General features: G+C 37.1%; 3 protein-coding genes across 3 annotated transcripts; 1 reads left to right on the top strand and 2 right to left on the bottom strand.

Annotated features, from left to right (window-relative positions):
- Positions 1–91: 91 nt before the first annotated feature.
- On the bottom strand, positions 92–20,150 carry LOC136990845 (alpha-(1,3)-fucosyltransferase C-like). The gene is made up of 3 exons (XM_067289299.1): positions 20,040–20,150; positions 17,041–17,100; positions 92–1,185 (listed from the first exon to the last, which is right to left on the bottom strand). Exon 3 carries the CDS (start codon positions 1,170–1,172, stop codon positions 93–95), a length of 1,080 nt encoding a protein of 359 aa, XP_067145400.1. The 5' UTR covers positions 1,173–1,185; positions 17,041–17,100; positions 20,040–20,150; the 3' UTR covers position 92.
- On the top strand, positions 9,254–10,239 carry LOC136990860 (uncharacterized). Its single transcript, XM_067289313.1, has 2 exons — positions 9,254–9,599; positions 9,755–10,239. The coding sequence occupies exons 1-2, from the start codon at positions 9,254–9,256 to the stop codon at positions 10,237–10,239; spliced, it is 831 nt and encodes a 276-aa protein (XP_067145414.1).
- Positions 20,151–21,233: 1,083 nt separating the features above from the next.
- LOC136990865 (lysozyme C, milk isozyme-like) lies at positions 21,234–23,142 on the bottom strand. The gene is made up of 6 exons (XM_067289317.1): positions 23,090–23,142; positions 22,875–23,015; positions 22,603–22,694; positions 22,407–22,476; positions 22,263–22,338; positions 21,234–21,573 (listed from the first exon to the last, which is right to left on the bottom strand). Exons 1-6 carry the CDS (start codon positions 23,091–23,093, stop codon positions 21,318–21,320), a joined length of 639 nt encoding a protein of 212 aa, XP_067145418.1. The 5' UTR covers positions 23,094–23,142; the 3' UTR covers positions 21,234–21,317.
- Positions 23,143–23,382: the final 240 nt, after the last annotated feature.

Here is a 23,382-nt window from a genome sequence, read left to right as displayed (position 1 = left end):
CGCTCCGACGACGGAAGCCGGCCCGGTGGCTTTATTTAACCCGGACGCGGGACGAATTAGGAAGCGCGCGTCGGGCTTCCGCCGGGCGTTCCTCAGGAGGGGGCCCAGCTCCGGCAGTTGGCGTCCCCGAACCACCACTTGTTGAGGTCCCCGTAGGTGGTGGAGGGCGCGTCGGGCGCGTGCAGTTTCTGGCAGATCTGGCAGACGTAGTGGCGATTGTCCATGCGATACTTCTTTTTCCAGTCGAAGTAACGGTTGTAGCGCCGGGGGTCTTTGGCCAGGCCTATGAGGAAGCGCCCCAGGTGGCGGGGCGATTCGAAGGCCAGAGCGTCCACGTAAGAATGGGGCGGGGCGATCCTGGAGTAGTCGGCCCCTCCCAGCACCACCGGAACCATGTCCGTCTCCAGCACGTCGAAGAACTTCTCGGTGACGTAATCCTTGCAAATGGAGTTTTCGAACGACAGATAGAACCTGTACTCGGAGGAAGCCTTGCGCAGGCATTCGCGCGACATCTTGGGCAGGCAACTCTTCTGTCCGCAGGCTCCGTACACGTCGACGGACAAGGTCTTGCGCAGTTCCCGGACGAAGTCTTCTCGACGGCCCGGGGTGTTGCAGTTGCTGACGAACCAAGCGGCCATCCTGGTCTTGTTGGCGGCCCGGTCCCCCTCGGCCCCCTCCCAGTCCTCCGCCCTCTGCACCGGACGGGGACTGAGATAGACGTCGGAATCTTCCCTGTAGGTGGCGGTCCAGTCGATCAGTCCGTCCAGCGACGACAGTACGTTGGGGGTGTGGGGCGGGGACTCGTGATGCAGCAGGATCCACTTCTGGCGGGAAAGGCGGGCGGGGGGCAAGTCGTCGGGCGAAGTGTCCCTCAGATGGAAGACCACTGCGTCGCTCTGGCGAAAGCGACTGCGGTTGGAAGTGACTAGACAGTCGGAGCGCGGACAGTCCAGCGTGTCCAGCGGAGGAACGTAGTCGGCCCGGCCGAAGAAAGTGGTCCACAGGAGAATCAGGCGGGGATCGCCGGGTCGGCGTTCCTCCGCCGAGGCTTCCTCTCGGGGGCGGAGGGGGCCGGAGGGGAGGGTGACGCCCGTCAGGAAGTACCTGTATACCAGAGCCAGGCAGCAGAGTCCGGCGGCGGCGAAGACCAGAAAACGTTTGGCGAACTTCATGTCGGAAGTCCTCCTGAAAGGCCAAGAAGAAAATTATTCCATGGCTCCGCTATCCACGTCTCGTCTCGTTTCTCGGGGGCAACGAGGATAATTTACAAAGCCGTCCGGCTTTGTAAATTATCCTCGGCTTAGGTCAAACGACGCGGGAACATTTTTAGGCAGAGATTAGCCGTAGTCCATCAGTGACAATCCGCAAGTTTTAAGAAAATCAACCTCTAAGAAATTAAAGACCGATCATTTTGGCACTGGCACGAATTCGGGATTCCCGGTGGCTGTTATTTCGGGCAGTCGACCCTAATGGGGGCCGTCCGTTTGGTGGCGAAAAGTACCGGTCGTGGTGCACGACGGGAACTTTCTAGGCCATCCTGGGTAAGCGCTGTTAGCGGCCTGCAAATTCGATCGTATAAAGCCGCTTACCGGTGGCGTCAACGAACCCGCGGACAGAAAATGTCGGTCAAAGATTTTATGCCATTTCCCGCGCTTGGTGGTTCGGCCGACTCCCGTACGCGTAATTAAAGGAGGAACCTTTTGATTACACGAATTAACAAACCGCCCCAAAGATCGGGAAGTAACGAAACGCCGATCGTTGGTCCGTAGAAGTTCTAATTCGGTGCCGAAACGTAACTAGTGTTTAGAAAAGGCGATTCTTCTGCGTCCGTTGGAAAGACCAAGATACGTTTAGGAAACACGCCAAAGTATTTTCCGTGCCGAAAAGATTTTATATTTGCTTGGTGGAAATACTTTAAAACGTTATAAATTCCAAGGACGTAAAAATCTCGGGATGATTTTTTGATCCGTGGCAGTACTTTCCCCGTTATAATATATATAACGACCGGAAAAGTAAAAGTTAGTTTATAAATAAATCCAATGGTGCAGAAGAGTGATGTAACTGCAACTATCGGTTTGTATTCGTTTATGTTCTTTAGTAAAATTATATATATAAACGAGGATGTTTGTTCTCTAAATACTCCCAGACCGTTCGACCAATTGCCACGAAACTCGGCAGTTACGTTTATATACCTGTAACTTAGATAATGTCGTACATTCCACCCCAGATATCGATTGGATTTCTATAAATCAATTACTTTCGATTTGTTGGCTTTACACGTAACGCCATCCATTGGTAAAGGAAATTTAACAAAATAATAAACTAAGTATAATTCTTACAAAAAGGATATAATTTTTAAAAATATATATTATATTCACTTAATTAATGCGATATATCTACTGCGACAGGTAGCACATAGCACTTGCCTGTGTGGAATGGAAAGTCTAAGTATTTAATTTTCCACGTCTCGGGGTTTTTTTTTCATTTCTGGACGGTACATTCTTAATTCTAACGAGCGCCCTCCAATAGCGAGGGGATAAAACCACCGAACATTGGTAGTTAGTCGGGGGTTCGGGCATGGCCACGGAGTTTTCCGTGCTTGTGTTAGCAACACCTAAATAGGATCCGGCTTCCCATAAAAGTCTTCCCGGGATGCTCCCTCGGCAGATCGCTCACGTGTCGCGTTGCCGTAACCAAATAAACCGAACTAATTCTAATCAGCGGTTATTTATTGTGACATCGTCACAACGTTCTCGACTGTTTTATTGGTGGTCTTGCCCCTGTACATCATACTTTTCCTGTTAGCAACGGAGTCGTACCGGTTAACTGTAACTCCGTCCGGGGAAATTTTGAATCGAAATAACCAATTGAACGAAAAGTTATTTCGATTCAAAATGGCCTCGCACGTGATCGAAGGTTAGCATCTTCGATCACGTGCGAGACCATCACGACCTGTGTAACACGGATCCCTTTTCAGATATTAATAGTAGATTGGCATTAATTAGCAGTGGTTGAGCATCCTCGTGGCCAGATGTGAACTAAAATAACACACTGGAAAAACACACAGGGCTACAAGTGCAAAATATTTTACATTTAGGCAATACTCGGCAGAAATTTTTTCAACGTCCATAAAGATTAATTTACAGAAATAACATAAGCAAGCAGAATTAGAATGAAAATAACTAAAAACCTCCGATGTCTGTTCTATAATCTTCCTCACATTTTACAACACTCCAGACCCAATGTCTGTTGTTCTGGACGGAAATATAAATTTTTTTATATAAACTGCTATTTTTTTCTTTGTATAAATCGTATGTGTTACTTAATACTAACACAAAAATCTGGCCAAAATACTTTCTTATAATCCAAAATACTCCAAAATAAAATAATTGATGTACAGTATGTCTGTAGGAGTTAAGCAGTTGTGGACAGATTGATATTCATAAAATTTAATACAGGGATTAAAAAAGTAATTAAAATTGTTCTCATTTCTTGTATCAAAAAAATAGTTTAAATAGAATAGAATAGATAAATTAGAGACAAGAGATAAACTAGAATAAATAAATTTTTACAAGTTCCTTAAGTAATTTTTGTTTCAAAGTTTTTGAAAATATTGGTTTTGTGTAACAAAATTGCATGCTTAAGTGAAAAGATCCATAAAGTCTAGTTGGAATTTAAATTATATATTTGTGCATTTACATTACTCCTGCTAAAACAAAATATGTAATGTTTTAAGCTTTAAACCATTGATACTCCTTAGGTTTAAATATCAAATTGGGTCTTGCAAGCTTAAATTGTTCCCTCTTCTCTGGTAATTTAATGCTTTTCTTCTCTACTGTTAGGCAATTATTTCCAAGATTGTCATAGGTGATGAGACATACATACCATTTTATGACTGTCTTACATGTCAAAAAAACTCGGGTATGGATCCATAAAGACAAAGCAATTCCAAGAAAAACAATTATTCGCGAACTCCTGACCGTGCAAGATATTGGCGCGAGAAGCGATTGGATGCTGCGAACTTGTTCGACGTTTAGGACGACGGCAAAAAAAAAAACTTGCCCCGATTTTGCAATTAGAAGAGAACCGTATAAATCTATTATGGAATTGAAATTAAGTTCTAGAATAACAGACCGGGAAATATACTTTCTTATACCCTACACAGATTAAAATAATGCAGAAAAACTGAAGATTATAGTTAAAATATTAATTGTTTTACTTCGGAGCGACCTCGTTATAGTCGAGAAAGATTCGAGCGGTTTCTATTTCGGATGTTAGACGTGCAAAAATACGCGAAAAACTTTATCCGGTCGGGCACGGACCCGCGAAATCGGTGTTCGGTAGCATTATCCGTTCACTTTATTTATTGTTTTTTTTTTCCCGGCATCGACGATTAACGGTCGCTTTCCAGATATTCTTGTCTTTGTAGAATTGATATTTAATATAAAAATACTTATTTATTTTTGTTATCTGATGATAAAAAAAGTGAAGCATTTTACATTAAATAACCCACATTATTCCAAAATGAATTATTTAATGTAAAAAGTAAGTGCTATAAATCATTCTGAGAACTTTTAATGAGTTAAATATAAAAAATTCATAATGTTTTTGCTATGGCTAGGTATTAATAAAAATGACACCCGTAGTGGCATTAAAAATAAATTAAGAAAGAGTCTAAGATGAATATAAGTTTTGAAATAATAATATGGAACCAGAAACACACGAGATAATTTTTAAGTTTCTAAGAATAATATGAGGTGACTCTGGGGTTACTCTGAAAGTGTTGCCATACAAGAAAACCATTTGTGATTAATTAAAAATGTTTATTTTTGTTAATAATAAATTTCGTATGACACATTATGCATAAACAAATTTCATCAATCTCTCTCAATCTAAACGAGACACACCCCTTTCTAATAGTAACAATGGAACTTTCTAGAAAAGCACCTTGTGCAATGATTTACTATGATTTTTGTGATAAACTGAATGACAGAATGTTATAAATGATTGAAATTGCTCCGTCCTTTTCTATTGTGTTCGGGTGATACAAAAAATTTCGGAGGGGACGTACTTCCTTCCGTGACAAACCGGGCGAAGGGAGACCACTAATAGCAAGTAACTCCTAAAAATAACTGCTGTCCAATATATGATTGCAGAAGACCAAAGATGTACTGTACTTATGAAATGATACAGGAGAAACTACAGATTGGAACCTCTGCAACTGTTAAAAAAAGTAGTGTCTCGACAAGTTGACAGATTTCCAAAAGTCGGAGTCTCTAAGAAAACTCTGGAAATGTTAAACCAAGGTGGACGCCAGATTATTTCCAAGATTGTCACAGGTCAGAAGACGTACGTGCCATTTTATAACTGGCTCACGTGTCGAGAAAGTCGGATATGAATTCATAAACACGATCCAATTCCAACAACTGTGAAAAGGCAGAGAACAATAAAAAAAAAGTCACGTTTGCTGTTTTTTTTCAGTAGCACTGGTCTGGCAAAAGCAATTAAGCTTCATGAACAGAAGACAGTAATGGCTAATTGGTACACTACAGTCTGTCTTCCTGGAATTCTGGAGTGACTGAAAATTTGAGATCAAATTTTGCATCATGATAATCCTTCATCACACAGTGCCAAGAAAACTGTTGATTTCCTTCAACGTAATAATATGAATAATTCCATATCCACTAGATTTGGCATTGCGTGACTTCTGACTATTTTTTAATTTCAAAAAACATTTGGTGTCACAAATTTAACACAGAGGATGAAATTGAATCTTCCTTAACAGAGTATTTTGATAGCATTCCAGAAAATGAGTAGCATCGTGCTTTTGATCTTTGGAAAGAGCAACTACGTAAGTGCATTTTGGCCAGAGGAGAGTACTTTGAACATAAATAAAAAATATTTTGTTTCAGACCTTGTAGTATTCCTGTATTTCAAAATTCTCCTGTATATTGGAAAAGACACAGAGTAATTGAAGTTAAAGGTGCCACCTCAAGCAGAGAATAAGGAAAATTATCATTTTTGCAAAAAAAAAAAAATTATTTTATGAAAACAAATTAAATAAATTATAAATCATATGCTTTGCTTTTGTGTGAAACAATTTTCTTAATACTAAGTAACAATAAACACTTTTAGCCAACAGACGAGGGACATCAGCCCAAAATGCATATTGGAACAATTGGTTTAAAGGGTGTAAAGCACATAGGAGAATAAGGTAACTGTGTAAAAGTCTAGTGTCTAATATCAACAGTTCGTGGCATTTTAAAAACAATCTAAAAAAGGGCACGGTTTCAACACAGAAAAGAAAAAAAATTATGCGCTTTGTAAGAACGTGTAAATTGTAAAGATCTGTAAGACAGTTTATTACATCCGAGGAGTGTTGCAGACAATACTGTATTTATGTATACGAACGGGTGCCGTTCGAGGCAGATCCGAGGGAACAGAAATATGTATCCCCGTCGATATTTGAGAATATTACTCAATTACCGTAGAATTACTTTATCTATCTAGCTTATCTAACTGAGGGCACGTTATATGCATTATTATTATTTTAAAGTAACAAAAGTGATTGCTTTGGTATCAAGGGGATGTTACAGTATCACAGACATCCCATTGGATATATAATACATGCCACTTGCTAAACAGGTATATGTAGTTTTAATAGTATGAAATGCCTTCTCTAGAGTGGCATATAATTGTAAATGGCATTGACAAAAAATAAGAAATTGTTGGTAGGTCTGTTAGTACAGGTATCCCTAGTACGACATGACACTTCTACAACATGGTTCCACTCGAACATGGTTGAAAAATTGGCAATATCACCCATGCAACACTTTCTGGTTTCACTCTAACACAGTTTGAGAATTTGGAAAATCTTCCTAACAAAATTTCACAACTTTTAAGTGCAAACTACTTTATTCTACGTTTTTGTTCAAGCAAGCATTTGTGTTATCTTAAATTTGGCCATGGATTTTAAAACATTAAAATTTTCCATTTGCTTTGTGTCTTTCTTCAGGTTTAACAATAAGTGAAGTTTTTTCTCCCTTGTCCTAGCTTTGCTATCTACCAGGTGTCGTCTTTGATGCTTTCAGATTAACTGTTAAGACTGTCACTGTGTTTTCTTTTTGTAGATTAATCTTCATATTTAGTAAACTTTATTTAAACATTTTAGTTAAATGTTATTAAACTTTTTAATTGTGATTGTTAGTTAATTATCGATTGGAAATAAATTATCAGTTACTTTAATAAATGCATTTCTCTTGGTAACAAAAAAAAAAACAATAGTATACTTTTGTTAACTTTTGGAACCTAACCCTTTGTTTTGTATAGCACAGCACTCTTTTGGAACATAACATCATACTACAGGTATCTTTCGTATAACACAGTAGTTAAGTAAGCTGTATATTATATCATGTTATATTGATATGCAGTTTTTAATGTTTTCGTGACTGTCAAAAAAATGAAATTTGTGATACTGACGAGGATTATTGAATGGAAATGCAGTTATCACAATAAAGACATTGAAAAAAGTTCGGAAAGTAATTTCATTTTTTTTATTACTAGAGGAATTAGATGTATTTTTACTAGCCAATTTTATTTTAAACCACATATTTCATTATATGCTTCGACAGCTGACATTTTAAGGCTTATTTGTAAAAAGTTTTGTTTGATTCTGCACAATTGTTTTTTTTTTTCAGTGACCCATCAAATATGGAAAATCGAAAGCATCATTTTCGGCATATTTTGCTTTTTTATAACTAAAAAATCAAAATGCCGTTCAAACAAGAAAAAAATTGTGGTACATGTTTGGAGAAGATGCATTGAGAGAAAGACGGTGCCAAAACTGGTTTACAAAACTGCGTTCTGACAATTTTAATATCGAAGATACACCACATTCTGGATGGCCATTTGAAGCCAGTGAAAACAAAATAAAGGTACCGATTGAATTAATCTGCCATATAACAACACGTGAAATCACTAAGAGATTAAATCTGTTAAATTGAACCGTTTATTATTACTTAAAACGAATTGGTTTTGTTTCAAAGCTCGAAATATGGGTTTCACACGTTAACGAGAGATGCTCTATATGGTGGGATTTTAAAGAAATTTTTTTTCAGTTTTTACCAGACAATTTAACAATTGATTCGAAAGTGTACTGCCATGGAGTAAACAGATTGAGTGAATATCATCAAACAGAAAAGGCCAGAAGTGATCAACAAAGTGTAGTGTTTTACCATGATAATGCCAAATTTCATGCAAGTTTGGTAACTGGTCAGAAACTGTTATAGCTTAGATGGGATGTGTTATCACACCAACCGTATTCACCAGATCGGGCACACTCAGATCATTGTTCTGGTCTATACAAATTTTTTTTAACTAAGACGTTTACTCGAAATGACAATGTCAAAAATCACTTAGATCAGATTTTTGTAAACGACGATCAAAATTTTTATGAATGTGAAATCGTGCTACCACCAGAAACAATGACAACAGGTTGAATTATATGACAACAGTTATTGAATTATATATTGACCAAAATGGTCAATATATAATTCAATAAAATATTTATTTATTAAGAATATTGCATTTATTTTTCTATGGAAAAAACGAAATTACTTTCCAAACAACCCAATATATAGCCTTATAATAGGGTTTGTGTCAGGAAGGGCATCCGGCCGTAAAACCACCTATGCCAAAACTACATGGAAGTGGAACTCCCTTCAAGTGATAACTGTTAACTATGTTAGGACGTCCCCCAAAGCGATGCGCAGTCATGTTGCCCGAAAACTGTCAAATGAACTGGGGCTACCGAACCCAAAAACGGATCCAGATAAAGAAGTCAGTCCAGAAAGAGAGGAGGAACAAGACAAGTATAAAAATGGGTACTTTAAACATCAGAACATTGATTGGGAAGAGTAGAGAGTTGATGGATCTTATGCAAAGGAGGAGAGTGAACATTTTGTGCGCAAGAGACAAGATGGAAAGGAAATAAAGCTAAAGAACTTGGTGAAGGATACAAGCTGTTTGTGAGTGGAGTGAATAAGGGAGGAAGGAATGGAGTTGGTATAGTAATTGATAAAGTTCTAAAACACAGTGTCTGTGAGGTTAAATGAAGGTGTGATAGAATTATGAGTGTTAAGTTGGACTTTGGTGGAATTTTCATTACGATTGTATATGTGTGTGTGTGTGTTCCTTAACCAGGTAGTGGAGAAGAAGAAAAGACAAAATTTGGACAGATCTTGACCAAGTTATAATGGGTGTTCCTATGAATGAGAGATTAATCTGTGGGGGCAATTTAAATGGTCATGTTGGGAAAAGGAAGAATGTGGAAAGAAGAGTTCTTGGGAGGTGGAGTGTGAGAGAAAGACTAGTCGATCATGCTGTGGCTTTTGACCTTGCACTAGTTAACACCTACTTTGAGAAGAAAGGGAACCAACTGGTTACATACATGAGTGGAGATAGATCCAGCCAGATTGATTTTTTCTTGTGCTGCAGGAGACATATGAGAGAAGTCAGAAACAGTAAGGTGTTAAATGGAGAAAGTGTTGCTGCACAACATAGAGTCCTCCTGGTGGATTGTAACTTTCTTATGGACCATTGTAAGAATTGTGTTAGCCAGATTGAACAAAAGATCAAATGGTGGAGATCGAAAGAGGAGGAAATAAGGAGTTTAAGGCAAAAGTGTTAAAAGAAATACAGTTTCCAGATAATGTGCAAACATGGTAGTTGCTGAATAGTAATTGCATTTTGAAAGTTGGAGAAGAGGTTTTGGGAAAAACTTTAGGGAAGAGATTGCCAGAAGGAAAGGAACTTTGGTGGTGGAATGCTGAGATACAAGCCACAGTTAAACAAAAGAAAGAGGCAAAGAAAAGGTGGGATTTGATGGGAAGGCCAGAAGATAAAGAAACTTACCATTTGGAAAATAAAATAACTAAAAAGGCCGTAGTTATTGCAAAAGCAAAGGCTTTAGAAGAGACTTATAAAGTTTTCGAAAGAAAAGGTGGTGAAAGGCAGTTGATAAGAATTGCCAAAGCAAGAGATAAGGCATCAAAAGATTTTACCTCTATTAAACTGATTAATGATGATAAAGGAGTGATATTACAAGATTATGAAAAGGTCAAGGAAAGATGGAAAGAATATTTTAGGAATTTATTGAATGAAGAAAACCCCAGAACTTTATATGAGAATGGAGAGGCAAATGAAGGAGTAGTGCAAGATATTAGCAGAGAGTGTGCTTAGGAAAATGAAGATGGGGAAAGCAGTAGGTACTGATCAGATTCTGGTTGAGGCTTGGAGAGGTTTGGGTAAGGAGGGAATTGATATCCTCTGAGACCTTATGAAGAAACTCTGGCAACAGGAGAAGATCCCAGATGAATGGAGGAAAAGCATTCTGGTGCTGATCTTTTAAGGTAAAGGGGATGTACAGAATTGCAGAAATTACAGAAGTATAAAGTTATTGTCCCATACTATGAAGATTTGGGAGAAAATTGTAGAAAGAATGATTAGACAGGTATCGGAGATTGGAGAGGAACAGTTTGGCTTTTTGCTGGGAAGGAGTATGACTGATGTTATATTTGCTCTAAAACAGCTGATGGAAAGGCACAGGGAAATGCAGGAAGATTTGCACATGGTGTTCATAGATCTAGAAAAGGCATATGATAGGTTACCAAGGCAAGAGGTATGGAGATGTTTGAGGGAAAAGAATGTTCCAGAAAAATATGTTAGGCTCGTCAAGGAATTGTATGAGGGAGAAGAGAGCAAAGTTAAGAGTAGTGTAGACACTACAGAAGGGTTCTTCGTTAATGTTGGTTTACACCAGGGATCGGCCCTTAGCCCTTATTTGTTTGACCAGATAATGGATGTGTTGGTCTGTGACACGAAGTGTGAGGCTCCGTGGAGTATGCTGTTTGCGGATGATATTGTGCTGTGTGAACTTTCCTAAACCAAGGCTGAGAAGAAACTGGAAGATTGGAGAAAAGTTTTGGAAGAAAGGGACATGAAGATTAGCAGAACTAAAACAGCTTACATGACTATGAATGATAGAGATGAGTGTAATATTAAAATCCAAAATGTGCCACTCCCTTTGGTTGCAAGTTTTAAATATCTTGGAACATTTGTTGAGATGGGAGGAGGTTTGAACTCAGAGGTGCAGCATAGAAATCAATGTGAATGGATGAACTGAAGGAAGCTGAGCAGTGTGTTATGCGACAAGAATGTTAGCTGCAATCTGAAAGGAAAATTGTATAAATCAGTTGTTAGACCTGCAATGTTTTATGGAGCAGAGACAATAACAAGGGCCCAAGAAAGAAATCTGAAGGTGGAGAAGATGAGAATGTTGAGATGGATGTGTGGAGTGTCAAGGAAGGATAGAATAAGGAATGATTTTATTAGAGGTTCTGTTAAGATGGGCCCTTGAGCAAAAAGATGCAAGAATGTAGGTTGAGGTGGTTTGGCCACGTAGAGCGAAGAAGTGATAATTATGTTGGAAAGAAGATCGGAAAACTGATAATAAAAGGAAATAGGAAAAGAGGAAGACCAAAGATGCGTTAGAAAGATAAGGTGAAAAAAGACTTGAACCAGAGGGGACTTAAGAGAGAAGCCCTTGTTAGGGAGAAATGGAAGAAACATATTAAAGAAGGAAACACCAACCCCATATAAACATGGGAAAAGGCGAGGATGAAGAAAGAAGATATTATAAATTAACATAAGTATACTTAATTTGACTTCTGTCACTGATGTAAATGAAATATATCCAAAATATTTGGTCAAATATTAGTCACTGCTAGTTTAAATCAGTTTTTATGCAAGTCTGTTAGCTGATTTCTTATTTTATTTTTACTAAATTTTTACTAAGTAGTAGAAAATCACATTAAAATTTTTGCTGCATACTTTCTCAAGTTTGGAAATTGTTATATTTATTAATACTTTGTGGATCCTGAGTTGCACGAAGTATTAATGGAAGCCACATGCAGCCCGAGGTCTACATGATAAGGGCTTTAATTTGATGCCTGAACTGTATTTTTAGCCCTGGCTGTTTACTCAAACTAAGCTGGACAAACTAAAACCCTCTTTCAATTAATATGAAGATCAGCTAATATTTTGCACTCCCAGATACAAAGGATGATTTCAGAACTGGAAATACAATTACTTCAGATCCAAAATTCACCAGATCTGAAGGCTCTCAAAGTTCAAAAAGCACAGCTTTCAACAGAATAGGATCTGAAAGATGTGACTAATATTATCTGAACTAACATATACAACTAATGTTAATATATAACTAATGTTAGCTGACAAACAAATATATTACTTGTAACGTTACCTGAAGCCTGACAGCATACTAGAAAGAATTTGGGCTGTTATTAAAGCCAAAGTGGCCACAACAGATGAATGGGACAACTGGAACCAAAAAGCAAACATGATGGGAACATCCCTTTTTGTTTAACATTACAATGAATGGACTTTCAGACCATCTTTCTACAAATAGACAATGCTGTCTGACAATTGTCAGTTCCTGCTACATACTTGTCAAGGAATGAGGCATTGAGAGACACTAATGATAATATTTTGAAAGGAAACAGTAAAAACATGGTTACTAAAAGGACAGCATTTGGCAATTGACACTAAATCCAAAACAAGAAATAAGGAAACTATAAATGCTATAATATAAATGTGTATATTTAGAAAGAAAAAATAAAAATCAGTTGTATTAAACACTGCTTTTTAGTTATTGTTACACTTTTCCTAAAACAGAACTTGAGAAAAAATGCATATATATAAACACACCATGTTTTCTAGATTCTAATGCACACTTTATTTTTGGATTTTTCTAGTCTCAAAAATTGGGATGAACAGTACAATCGACTGCTTAAAACTGTATTTAAGCAGAGAGTTATCAATTATGCTGAAGAATACATATACAGAGATATTTCAATGCAATACTATGTCTCTGGTAAACTTCATGTTTGTGCATACAGACATGAAATCTTGTTAAAATGTTGACTCTATGCTAATTTTGACTGCAACTTTATTTTGATCTATAGAACCTCTATACCTAATAATGAAGTCATAAATGAACACATTCAAAACTGTGAATACTGCACAGCATCGTAAACATGAAATTACAACACTTTTCAAAAAACGTGTTTATTACTGTTTATACAGAGTTCCTACTCACATTTTGTTTTAAATTCTCTTTCCCTGGCAAACTTTGAACTTTCCCTAACCCTCACATCTCTCACAGTACAGAACATTGAGAAAATAAAACAACATACTTCTTATTATGCAAATATGCCGTTGCTTCTTCGACTTTTTAATTAGTGTATTTTTCTAATTAACGGTTACATAATTTTTTTAATTGTTGAATAATTAAAATTAAAAATAAAATATTTTATTAAATTAAAATAGTTTATCCTGTTATTAATCCACAACCATAAATCTAAGTGGCTTTAAAAAAAATAAAAAGCCATTATTTATTCATTAACAAGTCTCGTATTATCCATGTATAAAAGTAAATATTTATGAAATTTATCTCTTAATAAATTTCCTGAACTTTATAAAATATTAATAAACTGGGGGGAAAAATCTAAAAGTGTTTTGTTACACAATCAAAATTATTAAAATAAAAAATGATAATTTTAATTTAAATGGTATTATCATCACTTTGTTATCATATTTTTTTAATCAGTTCATTAACATCTGCCCTCAAATTAAGAGTGTAAATGGTAACAGTGAGAGATTCGTAGAGAGTTAAAATATTTCAAAAAATCAACTAAATAAAGGTGGAGTCAAAAGCCAAGTGATTGAGTTAATAACACGATCTTGTGTTTAACAATTCGAATAGGATTTCAAAAAATTTTAATCAATGTTAGATTAGTAAGAGAATTACAGACTTTTCTCTAAAATTCATAATACTGCACAATTAATACAGCTGTGTTAAAATGTACAAATGACAATTGATATAAGCTGTATATTATATTTGGAACTTAGTTTGATCACCTGGCATTTTGCAATGCCAGGTGATCAAATTAACTCTCATATTACAAAATACATTATTATAAAAGCATGAATGCATTTTATAATTCTTCACAAACAATTGATACTAGTTTTCAACATTAATCTGCACTATTGGTAAAGAAGTAAATCTCTGTAATAATTTTATTAACATTAAACAAAATTTTAAAAAATACACTAGTAATTACAATTTATCAGGTCTGATTTTAAGTGATTTTAAAATACAATCATACAATGCAATAAAATAAAGTCTTATGTGTAATATGACATTCTATTGCATTGTAAAATTGTATTTTATGTGTAATGAGACTTACTTATTAAATCTAAAATTGTAAAAAAATATAAAAATTAAAATTAAATTTTGGCTGACAATATTTGCACCAAAATGTATATACATAAAATATATCAAAGCTACAAAATTGTCTTTGTGTTCCATTTAATGATAAAACGAAGCTAATTTTGAGGCTTCAATATAATTTATTTATATTTCGACTTAGAACTTAAAATTAACTCATTTGATACAGTTTGCAAACTTTAAAGAGCTGCTTAGAAACTTTGTCTTTACATGCAGTGTCAAAAAATAAAAATTGATAAATGGCACTTGTGCATTATTTACATTTCTATTACACACACACTCCACACATTAAGTCAACATTTAACTGTAATAATTTTAATACTCTTAATATCAACAATGCTTATTCATTTAAACTGTAAAAGAAAAACTGAAAGAACTACGTGTCTTTACGTACAAAATACCCGAATCGCGTGCATTAACGGAGTGTTTCTCAAACTTCACCTTCCGTTAGACCTGTTTAATAAATTTAAATGTGCCATTTACCTAATTTGCATAATTTGTCATCAGTGTATTTGCCTAGACCGGGATGGAGAACCTGCGGCCTTTTGGGCCAACAAGTGTGGCCTTCTGCGGCCTTTGATGTAAACGTTGATATATATTTTTTAAGACCTTTATCTTTTTTATAGTTATTATACATAAATTTACAATACACGCACGCATATATAGACTGTCTTTCTTTTATTACATAACTTTCAAATTACTTAGCGGCCTAAGCCTAGGGATAAAATGACAAAAAAAAATTTCAATGCGGCCTCTATAAGGGACGATGAATTGTAATGTGGCCTTCGTGAACAAAAAGGTTCCCCACCCCTGGCCTAGACCAGAGGGATCCGTGGACCACATGCCATTGAGAAATCTGCTATCCGAATTAACTCGACCACCCGAACGTAAAAATTTCTACTGTTCGACACTACACACCGTGCAAAAATTTTCTGTTTTCGGACGATGCTTTCGATGATGTCAAATAAAGAAAGCAGTTAAGTATCTCCGAATGGATAGATTTATGAAAGAAGGCAATGCAACACCTAGAAATCTTGCAAGATGGGATGCATTTCCAGGAAGACTTTCTACAGGAAACTCACTCTATTTAGGTGTTAGATTTGTGAAGAAAACCTGAAAAACTTTGTGGCCAGCCCATTGGCGAGATGCAAACCTGCAACCAACTACCAGTGTTTAATCCACTAAGACATTGATGGGGTTAAGTACATAAGGAAGCCAGTATTAATTACCATGGCCCAGACCCAACTTGTGTTATTTTAAAATTTCAAGTAATTTTAAAAAATTATAACGTTTTAATGCAATTATTTAAATTATAAATGTATATAATTTTTCTTATTAACTTTAGTTAAAATAATTTAACTTAAATAATGTAAAGGAGCATTTTAGAAGTTAGACAAAATGGTCAAGGTGGGAAAATAATTTCAATAATATGAAAATTTTCCTTTTTACAATATTTTTTGTTCATTACTTGAAGTTCGTCGTTAACCGAAATTTTCAATCTTATTAAAGATTCATTTTGCGATCGTCGTCATAAACAAATTTTGTATTTTTGGATGTCAAAAAGTCCATTAATTACCGTCTGTGCCAAAAATAAAAATAATCATTTATTACACTTACAATCAAAAATCGAACCTGTTACCAGAGTGTAAACTATAAAAGATCGTCCCACATACTTTGCATTCTACAAATAATCATTTATGGCACCGAATTCAATTTTATTTCCATTAATCAACATATTGCATCAAGTTTATAATTGTATATGCTATCCTACAATGATGAAAACATGTGCTTGAATCAAAGCATTCTTTTAATCTAAAATATATATGTTAACTTATCGGTTTGGCATTGCATGGCAAATTGTATGATAGGCAAATTAAATCATGCTTATATGAATGATTTAATTTGAATTTTCCAAACTATGTAATAATAATTATTAATTGGTTCATAAATTGTGGTTTAATTTTGTGTGCAATAAATTTTAGGGAAATTTTAGGTCCTGAAAATATTCTGCATGCCTTTTCGTAATTTGCACCGTACCACGTTACTTCTTGCTGCCTGCATATGGCTACACTTGGACCACCTTATTGTGAGAAAAAAAAAAAGTCAGCAAAGCAGCCAAGGAGGAAAATTCTCTGACTTTTCCTGACTTTTTGACAATGTTTGTCAAATTCCTGATTTTCCATGACTTTTTCTGAACACTAATGAAAATCCCTGATTTTTCCTGACTTTCCTGGTGCATAGGAAACTCTGTTTATAACACAATAATAAATTGTTAGAGCACTGAACCAAACGTCTGGCAAACTTGTGACTGGAATAACTCTAGATTTCTGGACTTACCAGTTCCTAACAAGAACAATAAATTAATTGTTACTGTTAGTTTGTTAAATTATTTGTTTATAAATTGTTAAATAATTTATTGTTGAATTAAATTGAATACCATAATAATAGCTATCAGCATTTCTATTTTGTAAATTTATATTATTTTTATTAAATACTTTGTTCATAAAAGTAACAACAACAATTATTGAATTAATGTTATTTTAAAAGCATTGGAATAAAACCATTTACTTAGCATTCTACAAAATGCAAATTATATCTTTAAATTTGATAGCGACAAGAACTATCTACAGTGCAAAGGCTATCATGATAAACTATCAAGTGAGAAAATAACCAACCTGTGTGTAATTCAAAATGTTTCTCCTAATCAGCAAAGAGTTTCACATCGTAAAGGCTATCTGGAAAAAAAATCAAATTTTATTTATTTATAACTGACAAGTGAATAGTTATTATAAAAATGAAGAGAAAATTCATAAACTAGGAGAAAATATTCAATTCTAAAAATTAAAACACTATTTTAAATATATCATTGGAAAGAATTCAAGGTCAAATGTACATATAATTTTAAAAAATAAATGATTCAGCTAATTTTAGTGTCCACCATCAAGTTATACATTTTTCACCCGACGAATGGCTAACTGAAAATAGCTGAAATCATTTTTTAAAACTTCCTTTCTGGATGTTACATTCAAATAATGTCAAATCATTAATTACATTTTTCAGAGATTTAATTACACTATCACTGTAATAAAATTAAGCCATATGACATGCTAAAAAGGTCAAGGAATCTAAACGATCATAACAAAGACAAATATTTTTATGCAGTCACTCAACACTTAAACAAATAAAATTACTTCGATTTTCTTTTCGCCTTCGACATTTTATCTCGTCGTCGAAAGAGTCCTCGCCCGAAATTATTAAAAACTTCCGAGGGGACCGCAGTTCGGACGCACTCTTTGGAAAGCGCATCGAGGACGGCATATCCGCGAGCAAAGTTCCGACATCCGGACGACGGAGCCGTCCCAAATAAGTACGGCAAATCTACTTTTCCGTCCGTCGTACTTACTCCGAACGGCTCTCTCCACAGAAGGAACGAAGAAAGAGAAAATTAACGAAAAATACGGAGAGATGTTCCCCTCAATTAGCATTCATATTTTACACAAACTATTTCAATAATTTAATATTAATGATTCTAAAACTGTGACAAATGTAACATTTCCATTACATTATTTCTTTGTCACAGATTTAATCTACAGTCAAAATCATTAATATTTTTTATTTCAGGAGGCAATTTATAAGATGAATATTATCTAAAAATATTTATTGAGGTAATTCAAAAACAGATGCCAATAAAACACAATCGACTTCGTGCTTTATTGGCATCGGTTTTCCAGTGGATCTGGAAGTTTCAGCCGGTGGATTTTACGATCCACCGTTATTTTAATTCATTCACAATTTTGTGCAGAAATGGATTCTGCACAAAATTGCAGAATTCATTTGCAATTTGGAAGTTACTTATTTTTCTTACCGAATTTACTATTTATTTTTAACGAGGGATAAATGACACGGGTTAAAATCCCGGGTAAATCACGAATTTGAAGTTTTTACTTAGCAGACGAAGAAAAATTTAACCGCTCGACAAAGTTGCGTATTTACTCCACTTTCACTTTTCTGTTATAAATTTTTGCAAAATATACTTTATCAAAATTTAAACGGCGACCGATATCTTTATACGAAAAGAATTAAGATAATCCTCCTGGCACCGCAATATGGGAAGGGAAGAATTATCTCCGGAACACGAAACCGTCCAAATAATCCCCCAAGGGATAAGGAGAGGCAAAACTTTCGTAGGGGACCGGGACTAACAAAAGATCTGTCGTCTTAAAATACCATCTATTCGGTTGGTCAGGTCGAAGATTAAAATTTTTTCACACATGCACATTTACAAACACGGTTAGATTCGGTTAATTAAAAGTTGGTACTAACTGGCAAGTACAATAGTGTGTGTGTGTGTGTGTGTGTGTGTTGTTGTGGAGGTCACTCTAAATTTATTTATCCAAATAAATTACACCGGTTGCAATCGACGCACAATTTCCCAACCGTTAATCTAGTTTTTCAATTCTATTTCACAAATTCCAGTTTTACGAATGGAGAATCATTTTTAACTCGGCCGGTCACGCATTTCGGGGCGGGACGACGACGAGGCCCCCGAATACGTTCCGAGCTTCTCCGCGAACGCCCGAGCGTCGACGGAGCGTCGGAACTTTCGACCGCAGACCAAAAATGCGACAAAAACCGAGGCGAGCGACGGATAGCCGGGATTCGAAACAATTAATTCTCTCTCCGACGCCGACTCGAGAGGAGGTTTTAGATCTCTCCGACGTTCTATCGAGGCGGACGACATAAATTTTTAAGTTTTGCCAAACTATCGAAGCATTACGACAAAGCAAAGCGATTAGATAACTCTTATCGTCTATATTTATCGACGATTTTTAACGAGTAAAATATATAAAAAAAAACGTCAAACAAATACGAAAAGTTATCAAAAATAACGATAACGTAACTTCCTTCTACAACGAAAACAGTAAAATAAAAAGAGGAAGAAAATTAGAGGATACGAGTTTTTATTAACAGAACATCATTTCAATTAATCCCGAATACAAACGTAATCGGAATATTTCATAAATTAGCCCAGTTTTTTAATTAATTTCCAAAGCGCAGAACAATCGAAAGACTACAAAACAGACACACGGAGACAAACGTACAGGGACCAGATGTGTTAAACACGTGTCGGCCAGGTGTGCATCTGCGTTTGTTTTTAAATGGAATACAAATCAATTTACGACCGAGTAATAAAGCGAATATTAACGCAGGGAGACTCGAATCACTCTGTAGATCCAATTTTTGATGCCAATTAAATATCCTAAGCTCGAAAATTTAAAGAAAACGATTTTAATTTAAGCGAAACGTTTGGTAAGGCGTAGGATTACCACTACATTGCCCGGTAAATGCGTTACGGGAAGGAAAATGTGATGCGGCATGAACAGACGATAATCGCGTCGATAAGCCTTTATCGCCCGTATTTACCGTTAGCGCAACAAGCGAATTCGTCGTTTTATCGAAGAAACCAGAGGTTTTCGGGGCCATCGATTTAACGCCGCCAAACTAAATTCGTTTCTATAAACCGGCGAAATAATTAGAGGGGGAAGAAAGGGCACGACGTCGACGCCCCTTTCTTTCCGGCGTCCAAATTGTCGCCCTACGACGTTCGGCAACGCTTCCGGTCCAGAAAAATCCAGTTCTAGATCGGGTTTTTGGGCCTCTCGGCCACACTCACCGTCGAACGGCGACTCCGAAACGTCTTCCTTTCCTCTCGGCCACCATTTTAAGCCGCAATGACGTCACGCCGGTTCCTCTCTATTAAATTCTTATTAAGTGGCCCGACGAAACGACGGAAAAGGAAATTAAACCACCGGAATTACGTAATTAATTAAATATTAATTAACCAGTTAAAAATTTGCTAAAAATATAGCACGTCTTCGCGCGCTAAAATTTAATATAAATTTTTAAAATCTTCCGTGTCCGGCGAGAAGTTTCGATTCCGGTGACGGATGGCGGCTCTGGTAACGAAGACCAATAATCGCATTTACTTTTTTTTTTAATGTTATTTGTTTTTCTTCGCTTCGTTCGTTTATTCGATTTTTTTATCTTCGTCACTCCGGGAAATTCCTCGAAAATAAATTCTAAATTTACTGGCCAAAATCGAAAATAACGATAAATTAACGCGGTGTTTATTATTAACGCGGAAGTCGATTTTTAAATCTGGACGAGAGATAAAACAATTCGTGCCGATAAACTTTTTATCGTACGATCTTCACGTTTTAAAATTACTTTTCGGTTTTTGCCTTTTGTTTCTTTTAAATTTTTTACCGATTTAATTTCTGTTGCGATAAATTTAGGCGCCATCTCGTAGTCGTCGTGTCTTTTTTTTTAAATTATCTTCGTTAATAGTACTCGAAATATCTAACTCGTTTTACTTTAAAAAAAAACGTTATTTGATTTATTTGTATTATCAAATGTAATCAGCCCCACGGAAAAAATAAAAACTTAAAGCAGACGATAGACGCGAAAACATTGCGGATTTGTGGCGCCCTCTTTCGATCCGTTTGATATACAAAATTTAAAAATTAAATGGGTTTATTTTCTCGCCGTCTTTTTCAAATTTTCGTTAAAAAGGTAATTAGTTCTGGAAGGATTTTGTGTAAAAGATATTTTTATAATTGTTATCTGGCGTTTTTCCATTGGAAAATCATTTTTCCTATATTCGAATATTTATGGTAACTCGGGTTTCTGCTCTGGATACGACGAATGTGCGGCCTAAAAATTAGGTTAGCGAGGTTCCTTCTTCGTCCGTGCGTACTTAAACTCGACTCTTTACCCAAAAATACGCGCGGATACTCTTGGTTAATTCGGAGATTAATGTAGCCAAGGGGCAGCGCCAGATTCCCGTGGCTCAGAAACCAGCCAGTCGAAAGAGTCCAATACTTTATTTTTCATCCCGATCGACAGATGAGCGATATGTACAAAAAATAAATAATTCGGAAGTGTCGATGGTTCAGTGCTTTCCGGCGAATTTAGAGGCGGAGAAGAAGGGTCTGATCTTGAAGTAAGTGTGGAAGAGGTTGCCTCCGAACCGGAAAGTGGCTTCGGGAACGTTCAGATTGATCTGATAACCCTTGGGACTGTTCTCGACGGCGAATGCTCTGCTCAGAGGCCCGTTAAACAGAAGACCCTGACGTCTTTTGGGAGACAGGTCGCAGTCCTTCAGGAAGTTGGAGGTGTCGCCCGAACACTTCAGCTTGTGAGCCACCCTGAAAAAAAAAATCGAATTTAAATCCCGTGGCACGTAACTTCGTCGGGAGTTCGAGTCCCTGGAAAATTTTAGATTTTGTACGAATTAGCGACGATATTAAGAATCGGTTCGAATTTCTCAATTTAAGAATTTTTATTTGCTACAAAGACGATAAACGTGGCAACGGTCGACTGCCGAAACGCGTCATTTTTTTAACTCTTTCCTCCCCGTGGGCACTAAGAGGGCCTCTTTTAGCCCGCCCATTACGGGATAGGATAGACCCGCAATGGGGCGGCGAGGGATGGAGGCCGCCGTATTCGGTCGGGTCACTCCCCTAAAAATTCCCGGGGATTTATCCACCCGTCCGGATTCCATTCCGGGTCCTGCAGAGCGGTGGGCCGGCACTCGGACCGCTCGACCGTCCGGCCATTGCCGAAACGCGTCGTTATCGAAGACGCAAAATTCAATAACAGCCAGTGTCCGATAAAGCAATATAACGAATCGAGGCGGATAGAAAAATAAAACGACGGCGGTTTTATCATAAAATCCTTCCGAAGATAAACTAAAATTCGTATAACCGGTCATTAGAATTTGTATTCCGCAAGCCAGGCCGGGTTCAAATTCTCCACCAAGTATGTCCAAGATATTTCGAATACAAATTTAAATTTCTGGCGAGGTAATTTTAGAGTATCTTTCCAAGTATCTTACCAAGCATCGAATCCGTGGCGTCGATACATTTCCGAAACACACTTAATGTCGTCGGCGATGTCGTCGTTCTTCAGCTCTGTAACGACCGGAAGCATCAGTCTCGAAGCGCAAAGGGAAGAGGAAGACGAAGGTAAAAATACTTACTGTCGCAAGATAAATTGCAGACGTTTTGAGAGTTTTTAGAGTTTCCGTTGCACCAATATTTGTCGTTAATCTGAAAAGACACGGAAACGTTAGCGTGGCACCCGGCGGGTGTTTTCTCGCCCGGACGGATCCAGTTTCCTCCTTTGTCTTCGTCACGAAAGACGGAACAACGACGCAATTAATAACCGCAACTCACCTGGAATAGGCCGTAGTCCGTGCTGCCGTCCCAATTTCCTTTGTGGATGGCCCCCGTGTCGAACGAACTCTCCCAGTAGGCGATGCAAAGCCCTGAAACATGAAATTTCGGTAACGGAGGAATGGCACTTTTTCCAATCCTCTTTGACATTAACCGAATTGTTAACGCCGACGGACGGACGTGTTCTATTTTTCGTTTTTTTTTCTTCTTTTTTTGCGTCGGGAATCGCCGGGATCCGGGATTCGCCGTTCTAAACAACTAAGCGTACTTACATTTGGACAGATCCTCTTTGGGGAATTTGAACCTCTCGTGAAGATCTCTGGCTAATTCGCATCTCTCGTATACTTTGCAGTCCACCCCGGCTAAGAAAAAGCAGGTCAGCGCCAGCATCCATCCCGAAATCATGACGATTCCTGACAAAAGTAAGGCAGAAAAGTTAATTCGGACGGATGGCATCGAGCGATCTCCGGCACTTTCGACGACGTACCCATCCGAGTTAGTCCAAAAATTGGCGTGAACCGTTCGATCGACCGAACAAAATGATTCCCTTCGGTCCAATGTTTACTTCTTTATATAAAGAGTCAGCCGTTACCCGACGCGCTCGAGGAAGTGACCTTACCCCGCTAAAAGACAGCCAATGGGAGACTTCGTTTCACCCGGACTGGTACTCGTTCTCCAGAATCGAGGTTAGTGAGCTGGGATCAATATCCTGTAATCATTCGCCTCGCCTAGATAACGAGGGTTCAATTAAGGTAATCGAGTGTGAACGAGGGTGCGGGG

This window comes from Centruroides vittatus, unplaced genomic scaffold, assembly GCF_030686945.1.
Source record: "Centruroides vittatus isolate TY-2023 unplaced genomic scaffold, ASM3068694v2 contig_1343, whole genome shotgun sequence".
Classification (NCBI taxonomy): Eukaryota; Metazoa; Arthropoda; class Arachnida; order Scorpiones; family Buthidae; genus Centruroides; species Centruroides vittatus.
This window is presented reverse-complemented; position numbering and strand designations above follow the sequence as displayed.